This window comes from Oncorhynchus tshawytscha, linkage group LG11 (genome assembly GCF_018296145.1).
Source record: "Oncorhynchus tshawytscha isolate Ot180627B linkage group LG11, Otsh_v2.0, whole genome shotgun sequence".
Taxonomy (NCBI): Eukaryota; Metazoa; Chordata; class Actinopteri; order Salmoniformes; family Salmonidae; genus Oncorhynchus; species Oncorhynchus tshawytscha.
Genome location: NC_056439.1, coordinates 26,989,364 through 27,001,994, shown reverse-complemented (window position 1 = coordinate 27,001,994; position 12,631 = coordinate 26,989,364). Strand labels below are relative to the sequence as shown.

The 12,631-nt window shown below is 43.0% G+C and overlaps 1 protein-coding gene across 4 annotated transcripts in view; it reads left to right on the top strand.

The window, feature by feature from the left end:
- The window catches only part of cdin1 (CDAN1 interacting nuclease 1), a 78,471-nt gene extending 66,600 nt beyond the window's left edge, over positions 1–11,871 (top strand). For all 4 annotated transcript variants that reach the window (XM_042329978.1, XM_042329979.1, XM_042329980.1 and 1 more), the window contains one exon: positions 10,543–11,871. In XM_042329978.1, coding sequence (XP_042185912.1) covers positions 10,543–10,699 — 157 coding nt within the window. In that variant the 3' untranslated portion in view covers positions 10,700–11,871. The remainder of the gene's footprint in view (positions 1–10,542) is intronic.
- The last annotated feature ends 760 nt before the right edge of the window (positions 11,872–12,631 follow it).

Here is a 12,631-nt window from a genome sequence, read left to right as displayed (position 1 = left end):
ATTCCGGGGTGACGAGGAACACATCTCTGGGAGAGATCAGGTGAACTCTCCATCACATGACACTTGATCCAGTGAGGTAGAGGGGGAGAGAGCGAGATAAAAAAAAGTGAGAGAGTTGGAAAGGGCAAGAGAGGGACAGAGAAAGAGGAGCGTGAAAGATGGAGGGCGAGAGAGAAAAATGGAGAGCGATGGAAAGAGAAAGAAGAGTTTAATGCGTCCGCAGTGGATGGATGAAGATCTGTGCTGTAGCCATAGACCACCAGCTTGTGTACTGTGCTCTCTCTGGTATGTTCTGATGAGGACATCATGGTAGGTTAGCTTGTTGTATGACCGCCCCCTCTGCTCCGAACACAAAGCAGACAGGACCAAGGCCAGACCGCCGGTTGTTTTGGTTTTCTCCTCAGCCAAAACAGGGGAGTGTGTGTCAGAGCACGTCAGACCATAATGCAGCAGATCTGAAAGGAACCTGACACACACACACACATACACAGGTCACCCTGATATGCGATTCTACTTGAGCTTGGGTACAAGATGAGTTAGTGGTCTCACTAAACATTAAACATGCATTGAGACCTCTTCTTCTCAGGGTTGACTGTGTTTGGTGCCTAACGAAGACCAAATGGCCGGAAAGTGCAGCTACAGTGTAGCGTGGTTTTCCACTACACGAGCCTGGTCAAATCCATTCCTTACTGCGGAATATGTGTCTGTACGTACAGTTGAAGTCGTAGGTTTACATACACCTGAGCCAAATACATTTAAACTCAGTTTTTCACAATTCCTGATATTTAATCCCAGTAAAATCCCTGTCTTAGGTTAGTTAGGATCACCACTTTATTTTAAGAATGTGAAATGTCAGAATAATAGTAGAGAGTGATTTTTTTTCAGCTTTTATTTCTTTCATCACATTCCCAGTGGGTCAGAGGTTTACATACACTCAATTAGTATTTGGTAGCATTGCCTTTAAATTGTTTAACTTGGATCAAACGTTTCAGGTAGCCTTCCACAAGATTCCCACAATAAGTTGGGTGAATTTTGGCCCATTCCTCCTGACAGAGCTGGTGTAACTGAGTCAGGTTTATAGGCCTCCTTTGCTCACAAACGCTTTTTCAGTTCTGCCCACACATTTTCTATGGGATTGAGGTCAGGGCTTTGTGATGGCCACTACAATACCTGGACTTTGTTGTCTTTAAGCTGTTTTGCCACCACTTTGGAAGTAGGCTTGGGGTCATTGTCCATTTGGAAGACCCATTTTCGACCAAGCTTTAACCTCCTGACTGATGTCTTGAGATTTTGCTTCAATATATCCACATAATTTTCCTCCCTCATGATGCCATCTATTTTGTGAAGTGCACCAGTCCCTCCTGCAACAAAGCACCCCCACAAGATGATGCTGCCACCCCGTGCTTCACGGTTGGGATGGTGTTCTTTGGCTTGCAAGCCTCCTCCCCCTTTTTCCTCCAAACATAACGATGGTCATTATGGCAAAACAGTTCTATTTTTGTATCATCATACCAGAGGACATTTCTCCAAAAAGTATGATCTTTGTCCCTATGTGCAGTTGCAAACCGTAGTCTGGCTTTTTATGGCGGTTTTTGAGCAGTGGCTTCTTCCTTGCTTTCAGGTTATGTTGATATATGACTCGTTTTACTGTGGATATAGATACTTTTGTACCTGTTTCCTCCAGCATCTTCACAAGGTAATTTGCTGCTGTTCTGGGATTGATTTGCACTTTTTGCACCTTAACACGTTCATCTCTAGGAGACAGAACGCATCTCCTTCCTGAGCGGTAAGACGGCTGCGTGGTCCCATGGTGTTTATACTTGCATACTATTGTTTGTACAGATGAACGTGGTACCTTCAGGCGTTTGGAAATTGCTCCCAAGGATGAACCAGACTTGTGGAGGTCTACAAAAAAATTTTCTGAGGTCTTGACTGATTTATTTTGATTTTCCTGTGATGTCAAACAAAGAGGCACTGAGTTTGAAGGTAGGCCTTGAAATACATCCACAGGTACACCTCCAATTGATTCAAATGATGTCAATTAGCCTATCAGAAGCTTCTAAAGTCACAACATCATTTTCTGGAATTTTCCAAGCTGTTTAAAGGCACAGTCAACTTAGTGTATGTAAACTTCTGACCCACTGGAATTGTGATACAGTGAATTATAAGTGAAATAATCTGTAAACAATTGTTGGAAAATGACTTGTCATGCACACAGTAGATGTTCTAACAGACTTGCCAAAACTATTGTTTGTTAACAAGAAATTTGTGGAGTGGTTGAAAAATGTGTTTTAATGACTCCAACCTAAGTGTATGTAAACTTCCGACTTCAACTGTATATGTGTTCGTTTTGCACATATTTCATACAGTGTTCATTCGGGCTCTCATCCACAGGCATGATCCTGTTGTATCCGTTAATGAACCTGATAGAATCATCATCATTACGATCGTCCACTTCTCCCCAGCTAGCACCGTGTCAGCCTTATTAGATGAGTCTAAATCTGGCCCTCCATCTCAGTTATCACAGACAGGCCAGGCCTGCTGCTTATTACATGTCTCAGTCCCACTCTCACCCATAGAGGCCAAGTGATTAGTACACCAGAGCAGGGTAATGAGCTTTAGTAGTTTGATACAATTATAACATCCAGATTCGGCTGGAGACGAGCCTCGCTACCTTCCATGTATTAACCAGGTTATCAGTACAGCTGATAGGCTTTATAGGGTTGCAGAGAGTGATAAGATTAAAAGACGCTAGTTGGTGTCAGAAGTGGGATCCTGGTAGGAAGGCGTTAGGGTTGTGAGGGGTGATATGGGGGCTGTAAGTGGTAGTTTTTGGAAGGCGTTAGGGTTGTGAGGGGTGATATGGGGGCTGTAAGTGGTAGTTTTTGGAAGGCGTTAGGGTTGTGAAGGGTGATATGGGGGCTGTAAGTGGTAGTTTTTGGAAGGCGTTAGGGTTGTGAAGGGTGATATGGGGGCTGTAAGTGGTAGTTTTTGGAAGGCGTTAGGGTTGTGAAGGGTGATATGGGGGCTGTAAGTGGAAGGCGTTAGGGTTGTGAGGGGTGATATGGTGGCTGTAAGTGGAAGGCGTTAGGGTTGTGGAGGGTGATATGGGGGCTGTAAGTGGTAGTTTTTGGAAGGCGTTAGGGTTGTGAAGGGTGATATGGGGGCTGTAAGTGGTAGTTTTTGGAAGGAGTTAGGGTTGTGAAGGGTGATAGTGTGGTAGAAGTGTGACGGGATTAAAGAAGGGTTCTAAAGTTGAAGCAGATAGTGGGGATAGATTTGTGTAGGGCAATATAAGGTCATGACTGTTTTTGCTGTCAGAAGTGGGATCCTTGCTGTCGGAGCATGGGATTATGGGAAGGGATTTGGGGTTCTAAGGTCATATGATTAGCATGCTTAACAGAACATGGTTGTTTATGGGGTTGGGTCGACTGTTTCTTGGCCAGTTTCTTGTATTTCAGGCTATACGACATGAGCAGAGCCTTGACCAATGACAGCCAAGGTCAGAGGTCCCAGGGCAAGTCCTACTCTCAGGGTCACAGAGGTTTCCTGATAAACTCCATAATCGCCTCTAATCTCCCTCGCTCCTATTGGCATCCTACGCCGGTGGGCATAAACTCCCCTTCATCCCCCTCTCCACCACAAACAGTTATAGAGGAATAAGAACTAAAAAGAGGCTTAGGTGGTGGGTGTGGTGCCCCAGTCTTGGTGTGTTTTAATTTTTTTATATATATAATATTTGTAGCATTTTCAGGCCAATTTTCTGCAATTCTCAGATGTTCTTCATGGAGCCGAGATTATACATTTTTGCAAGTAAATTTCCTGCAATTCTATACATTTAGCCATGGAGCTGAGAGAAACTGTTGCTGTTTTGAAGATAATTTCCTGCAATTCTATGCAATTCTAATGCTGTGTTATTTTGCTCAAACTTAATAACAAAATAAATCCTATTAAATTGATTGTTTTCAATTCCACTGACTGTCTAGCTTTTATTTTGGTGATGGTTAGTTATCGAAGATAATATTATAAATAAAGATATAGGTCCATTATCATTTCACATACTTTGTGTTTTTTTGTATTCATTTTTTACAGTTTGTACTTAAGCATCCCAACAACAACAACAATCCCTGACGTCACGTCCCATTTCCAAGCCCCATCGACAGGAGGGGTGGAAAGGCATAACAACTGTGGGGCGAGTTGTTTTATTTTGTATTGCCCTCTATTCCACCTTAATTACGGAGAATTGGAGGCTGATCGTTGGCTCTGGCCCCCTGATATTTTTATTTGACATACCTGAGCAGAATTGAATGTTTCCAGAACCATGAAGGAGGAGAAGAGAAGAGGTGGTGATGTGGGTTCTGTTGGTTGGCTGACTTGATTGTTCACCTTGTGTTATTTATGAACAGTCGGGCAGCAACACATGGGGGGGGGGGTTGCTTATTTACTGCCTGCTTCATTGGAGGCCACCTCTTTGGGCCGAATCAGCCATTTAAATATCCTGTTTGTGGATAGGCTGGAGAAAGAGCCTTTATTATCAGTGCTGTGCTGTTATCATTGGGCTGACTGACGCAGGCAGGCCTCCAGACTGGGCTATTGAAATGTGCAGGCAGTATGTACAGACACATGCAGGGTTCTCAAGGAGGCTGTATCGGCTGGCTTACAGACCTGGCGTTCCACCGCCCAATTCAAGCCCTATAAATAAACCCCTATTAATCAGCAACTGACCATGGCTGTAAAGGCTGATTTGGTCATCTCTCACACATACACTCTACTCTCTCTCTTGTCTCTCTCTCGGTCTGTCTCCCATCCCTTCTGTTTCCACCCCTCTTTCTCTACCTCTATTCATCCCATTCTCTCTGTCTTGTACTTAGTCACTCTCCAACTTCTTCCCTAAAGGGGTTGAGCAGGTTCCAGACCTGTATTTCAAGGGAGAGAGAAAAAGAAAAGAATCCCCTGACTTAGCTCATGTTTGGCTGTGCCTTTACCAGTTTACCTTGCGACCTGATGTATGGACCGGCCAACAAAGACGTCTTTGTGTGGAGACCTCAACCCTGTAAGGTTCACCGTCCTGTAGGGTCTTATGCTATCTGAATCATTTCAGGGACATTTGTTGAAACGGTTTTGTTGGTAATGTAGAATGAGGGGAAAGTATGGTGAAGTCGGGGGTCATTTTGTCTTCATTTCGGTGGTAATTTATCAACCAAATAGTGTCGAATAAACGTGTTTTCTTGTGCAGATTTATCAGAGAACCGCCTCACTATTCTTGACACGTCAAATGAACCTTGATCTTTGTTTCTTTTTGGAATGTTAAAGGCTGAAATATAGGCCTTGCTCTCTGACATCCAGAAACATTCACAGAGTGTACTGTGGTGCTACTAAGAAATCAAATGAAACATTTTTATAACTTTCCATTAGAACTACTGTGGAGAGGTTGAAACTGACATGTGGAGGGCTGGAATTAGTCAATTAATTACGCTACAATTGTATATGCGCACATGCTTGTGTGTGTGTGTGTGTGTGTGTGTGTGTGTGTGGCAGCAGCACTAATACTACTCTCTGTACACCTCTATTTGCATCTTTTTTTGTTCCTAAGTGCTGTGCTCTCATTAAGCTACCGTTCTAAGCAGCATGGCACCTGCTTTCAGAGAGAACCCACACCACCCGCTCGTTAACGACAGACAGTGCACCTGCTTTCAGAGAGAACCCACACCACCCGCTCGTTAACGCTAACGACAGACAGTGCACCTGCTTTCAGAGAGAACCCACACCACCCGCTCGTTAACGCTAACGACAGACAGTGGCGCCTGGCAGTCCCAATCTCCGCCCATCCTGACTTGTCAAGCCAAGTGTCCCCACTCGCTGAAATTAGCTACATTTCACAAACAATTTCACAAAGTCGTTATGCAGTTAGGTGTTTATTGGAAGATCGCCGACTTTCCCCTGAGCAGCGGATAATACGCTCCCGCTAGGTTAAGGAGAGAGGCAGCCCCCATAATAAGCCGCAATTACAGAAACTGGAGCCTCGAATCGGTTTACAATTCATTACCATACTCCTTTAGAGGAGGCTTATAATTATTTACCATGCTCCTTTAGAGGAGGCTTATAATTATTTACCATACTCCTTTAGAGGAGGCTTATAATTCTTTACCATGCTCCTTTAGAGGAGGCTTATAATTCATTACCATGCTCCTTTAGAGGAGGCTTATAATTATTTACCATGCTCCTTTAGAGGAGGCTTATAATTCATTACCATACTCCTTTAGAGGAGGCTTATAATTCATTACCATGCTCCTTTAGAGGAGGCTTATAATTATTTACCATGCTCCTTTAGAGGAGGCTTATAATTCATTACCATACTCCTTTAGAGGAGGCTTATAATTATTTACCATACTCCTTTAGAGGAGGCTTATAATTATTTACCATGCTCCTTTAGAGGAGGCTTATAATTCATTACCATACTCCTTTAGAGGAGGCTTATAATTATTTACCATACTCCTTTAGAGGAGGCTTATAATTCATTACCATGCTCCTTTAGAGGAGGCTTATAATTATTTACCATGCTCCTTTAGAGGAGGCTTATAATTCATTACCATACTCCTTTAGAGGAGGCTTATAATTCATTACCATACTCCTTTAGAGGAGGCTTATAATTCATTACCATACTCCTTTAGAGGAGGCTTATAATTCATTACCATACTCCTTTAGAGGAGGCTTATAATTCATTACCATACTCCTTTAGAGGAGGCTTATAATTCATTACCATACTCCTTTAGAGGAGGCTTATAATTCATTACCATACTCCTTTAGAGGAGGCTTATAATTCATTACCATACTCCTTTAGAGGATAATTCATTACCATACTCCTTTAGGCTTATAATTCATTACCATACTCCTTTAGAGGAGGCTTATAATTCATTACCATACTCCTTTAGAGGAGGCTTATAATTCATTACCATACTCCTTTAGAGGAGGCTTATAATTCATTACCATGCTCCTTTAGAGGATGCTTATAATTCATTACCATACTCCTTTAGAGGATGCTTATAATTCATTACCATACTCCTTTTAGAGGAGGCTTATAATTCATTACCATGCTCCTTTAGAGGAGGTTTATAATTCATTACCATACTCCTTTTAGAGGAGGCTTATAATTCATTACCATACTCCTTTAGAGGAGGTTTATAATTCATTACCATACTCCTTTAGAGGATGTTTATAAATCATTACCATACTCCCTTAGAGGATGTTTATAATTCATTACCATACTCCTTTAGAGGAGGTTTATAATTCATTACCATGCTCCTTTAGAGGAGGTTTATAATTCATTACCATGCTCCTTTAGAGGAGGTTTATAATTCATTACCATGCTCCTTTAGAGGAGGTTTATAATTCATTACCATGCTCCTTTAGAGGAGGTTTATAATTCATTACCATGCTCCTTTAGAGGAGGTTTATAATTCATTACCATACTCCTTTAGAGGAGGTTTATAATTCATTACCATACTCCTTTAGAGGAGGTTTATAATTCATTACCATACTCCTTTAGAGGAGGTTTATAATTCATTACCATACTCCTTTAGAGGAGGTTTATAATTCATTACCATGCTCCTTTAGAGTTTATAATTCATTACCATGCTCCTTTAGAGGAGGTTTATAATTCATTACCATACTCCTTTAGAGGAGGTTTATAATTCATTACCATACTCCTTTAGAGCAATTCATTACCATACTCCTTTAGGTTTATAATTCATTACCATACTCCTTTTTAGAGGAGGTTTATAATTCATTACCATGCTCCTTTAGAGGAGGGTTTATAATTCATTACCATACTCCTTTAGAGGATGTTTATAAATCATTACCATGCTCCTTTAGAGGAGGTTTATAATTCATTACCATGCTCCTTTAGAGGAGGTTTATAATTCATTACCATGCTCCTTTAGAGGAGGTTTATACATTGAGTTTTGTAAGAGTTTCTGTTTCTTTTTGACTCTGTCCAATGAAAATACCTGGGCCCCATCGTTTGTGGTCTCCAACCGTACTTACTTAACCTCGACCCCATGTTACGACCCTTGACCCTTTGCTTACCTCACCACCTATCCTCCGTCAGCACCAGTATTATTGTTCTAGAGCTAGGCCTTGCTCTGGGATTTTACTTTAACGTCCTCCACTAGTATTGACTCTTATTCAGAGTAGGAGTCAAATCCCATTTCGTTCCCCTGTGCTTATAATTTAGCTTGTTTCAATTTGTGCCTGGCCTCCCCTGACAAACCATGGCTGTGATGTATCGTACATCGCTGTACGCGTTATCTGTTGACGTACAGTTTTAACCTTTTCAGAAGGTTGCCTCTCCCCTCTCTATGAACCGTTCCCCCCTCTCCTCTTCTCCCGGCCCCCCTCGCCAAGCGATGAGTACATACAGTACAGGAAAGAGGAGCGTAACCCCTTCTTCAGAGTCATCTAATGTAAATGTTTAGGTTTTGATTCCATAACAATTCCATAAAGAGAGTTGTGGTGCTACCCGTGCCGTGGCTGGTTGGAATATGAGGGGGAAAGGAGGTCTGAGCCTGCCCTGTGTGGAGTGAATAGGCTGAGCTATGTGTGTGACTTTGCGGTGAACTTGCCGTTTACATCTGTGGGCTTTCTCTGGGGCTGTTAGCTTTGGCCCGTTGGTTTGCTCACAGATACAGGGCCGTAAATCACACACTGTAAAACAGGGAATGCAGGATGGGGGTGCAGGAGTGTACTGCTTTTAGGGGCTGGTACAGGAAGAGGGAGTGTGTAGGCCTACATGTGTGTACATGCTTTATGTGTGTCAGTTGGTTGACCAGGAATACATCTTACATGCATTCCTTGACAGTGTAAATGTAACTATAGTGTGATGTAAAGGCTGATGTCATGACACCTGACTACCTCTGCAGGTTGTGCAGGGCTTTACACTGACCTTTTTTACAAGGAGCACGTGTGTGCCTAAGTTTGAAAATGTAGGAGCACGTAAAGAAATTTAGGACCACAATGAAAATGTGAAGTCCAGGTCGCACGGCAAAAATATATTTAGGCGCATGTGCGTGTAAAATGTTCACACTGGAGCTTTCTGTTGTGGTTATTTACATCGCTAAGATGTCTTGTCACACACAGGTCAGAAGTCAACGAGACGATTATTTATAATCACACCTATGCAGTATCACCAAGCACATAACTTACAGTCGCTACTATTCTGTGCATTAGTGTTCCTATCCTTCTGTGGTGTTGGCTGGGGTTGTTACTTTTAATAGGCTGTGATTTGATGATTGATCGCGGAACCTTCCAAGGTTATGAAGGTTTTATGAACTCTGCCTTTGGGCTGAACTTCCTGGTTCACTCTCTGCAACCCCTTTGGGCAGCTTCCTGTCTGGCTCTTCAGAGACGTCTTCAGAGACCCCAAAACACCCTTTACTGTCTGAGGATAGAGTGTCAGGAACCAGATTGCCTTACTTCACTGTTCACTCCCAATCTGTTTTTGTGCGCAAAGGGGGCTGCTCTCCCGAACCTGAAAGTTCAACTGTGACATGACTTTATGCATGGCGGCTAGAGTTCAAAGAATAGGTATGATCTGCGCTACACATAGGGGGCCACTGGCAGATCTTTGGGGTGTAATAAATAGCTTGGAAGATGATTTATCACATGTCAGGGAGAAGCAGTGAAATAGCGCAATGCTTCTCCAGCCACACTGCCATTTTAATTGCTTCCGAGCCTTTTCAATGGGGCTCAGGATATGTGATGGGGCCAATAAAACACGACGCTGCGACGAGAGCTAGAGGTGTGGGGGTGGGGGGTGTACATTTGAATATTGTCTGAACTTGACTTTTCCTCGGCTGCTTGGCGAGTCGTCATTATTCGTTGTGCTTTGGAACAGCACTGTGAGCCTAGGCAAAGTGGCTGTCTGTCTGTCGGCCTGGAGAGTGAAGCATGTGAATGAAACAGCTGGATGCTGCTGGACTAGCTTAGCTAGTTTGCCTCGCTGTCACAGACCGATGCACTGTTTTAGTGGGGCAGTTCACTTAGCCTCTTAGTTGAACTCTCTCTGTGCACTGTATAGGAGCCTTCTGATGACAGAGAGGTTTCTAGGGCTGGCTGGGGCTTTGTTGCTACTATGATTATTGCTATTTCAGTGCCATTGTAAGGTGATCCGGTGTGTATATCACTGTGTCAGTGGGATCTTATCGCACCGGCAGCTTTTTGTTTGATTCAGCACAAGTTTCCTGGACAGGGATCAAAGGAGTGCACCTCAAAGAGCTTATCTCCTCTGTATATCTCAATCAATCTCTCTCTCTCTCTTTCTTTCTCTCCTTCTCTCTCGCTCACTCTCTAATTCACTGTCACTGTCATCCTCCCAAAATCCAAAGTAAACAGCCATAAGCATATGGGATTTGGGTGGGAAACTGTCTGGAAGCTTCTTCAGTATCTCACGTTGTCTCTCATGTTGTCTCTGTTCTGTTGATGAATGCCTTGCTTGACAGTGATGACATCAACGTTAATGTCTTTCTGTCTTCTCCCACTCCATAGGTTTGGTCCAGGACTGGTCATCTACTGGCATGGTTTCATTGGTGAGCTGGACAGCCAGAGAGACAGAGGCATACTGCTCAAAGACTGCTTCCCGTCTGATATTGTGACCCTCTGCCACGGGACCAGCCCAGCCACGACTGACTCACTGACTGGCTGACACTGGCCTGAGCCACGGGAGGGAGAGGAGAGGGCAGGGGGAGTGGTGGGGTTAAGGAAGGGTATCGCAGAGGTGGATACGTGGATCCGGAAGCAATTTAGCTTTCCTGCGGCGCGAGACTACTGGCAAATATCTGCTCTGAACTCTAGATGAACCTCCCTCCATCCCCTCCTCTCCCATTCTGTCTTTGTCAGCCAGCCAGCCAGGGTCAGGCTCATACCTTGGTGCGAAAACAAGGCTGGGAGTTTGTCCTGGTGCTGGTCAAGCTGTAGCCCCCACCGTGGCCCCGGAGGCCCCTGGAAGAGAACAGGACATGCCCTTATCACACAGTGGGCCCTGGCCCTCGTCACTCGTTCCTCTGCTCTCCATAGGCAGATAAGGGAGGTGGGGTTTGGTGGAAATGGGGGTGAGGGAGGATGTCTATCTACCTTCTACGTCACTCACTGACCTCTGTCACTCTGTAGGGGGCAAACAGATCCCTTCTGATTGGCTTGGGACTTTTCTCTGACCTCTTGCCCTCTGTTATTGAGGATGTTGTCTTTGTTATGATATGTCACATTGATAGGAAAACATTGTCCTGGTCAGACAGGTTTATAAATCTAAACATTTTTATCTGTATCTTTTATGTCTGTCTTAAATATTTAGCTATTGACTTATGGACTTTAGGTTCAGTCCCTCTTTGTAATTGAAAACCATATGGAATGCACTCGTCACTGTAATTATTTAAGATGAATGACGAAATGTTATTATCCAAGTTTACGAACAAGCACTCGCACAAAGCACAGTACGGTATGTCCTGTGCGAGACACAAGTACAAGTTCACAGATGGTGTTAGAGCCACAGCAGCGTAGCGTAGACTTCTACGTACATACCTGATGTCCATGTGGTCTCCCCAGCAGTCGTCTGTTGCTCATCTTTCCACCCTTAGATAGATCCTTTTATGAGCAGCTCTTAATGGAAGAAACACAGCTGAGCCTGGAGCAGTGGCGTGGGCAGCGTAAAGTCGAATGGGGTTTTTAAAGGCATATACAGTGCTCTCAGAAAGCATTTATACCCCGTGACTTATTCCACCTTTTGTTGTGTTACAGCCTGAATGAAAAAAGGATTCAATGTTTGTTTTTTCACCCATCTACACAAAATACCCCTTAATGGCAAAGTGGAAAAGTTTTTTTTTTTTAAGTGTTTGCAAATGTATTAAAAATCAAATAAAGAAATATCTCATTTATGTAAGTTTTCACACCCCTGAGTTAAAACTTTGTAGAAGCACCTTAGGCGGTAACACTGTTAGGATAGGCTACCATTTGTCCCATCGCTCATTTAACTGGACCCAATTCACAGTTGCCTAGTAAATGGATAAGCTATTTTGCCCTATCCGGTCCGAAGCATAGTTTAAAGGTAGAACAGATGGTTCACCTTTTCCATTGACATTTGTAGGCTACATCTGTATATTGTAATGTCAAATTTCTCAAGAAGACAATATTTCATTTAGAAACAATACATAAATCATAAATTCTTCATCTTTTATGGCCATGATGAGAACATATTCCCTAAGTAGCCATACGAGAAATTACCATGCTCATCTCTCATTAATTGGGCCTATTAGATATGCTATTAGAATTTCAAACTTTCGCTCTCTGAAAGGAAACGCGGTTTATAACATACAGGTGAACAGACAGTAGATATTTTACATGGATGTGTGTAAGCTACCACTGTAAGTATAGCCTACTGTAGTAAAAACAATCATCAGAGTAGATATTGTTTCAGAATTCGCAGGCGGTGCATGATATTTAGGTTAGGAAAAAAGTAAATGCATAACAGTATGAATTCAATCCGTTTACAGTATAGGTCCACAACAACTTGCTATTGTTTTTGTCTTTCAGAAACGGTCAGATAGACTACAGCAAATGTCACTGTCAAAGAAAACATTCTGCC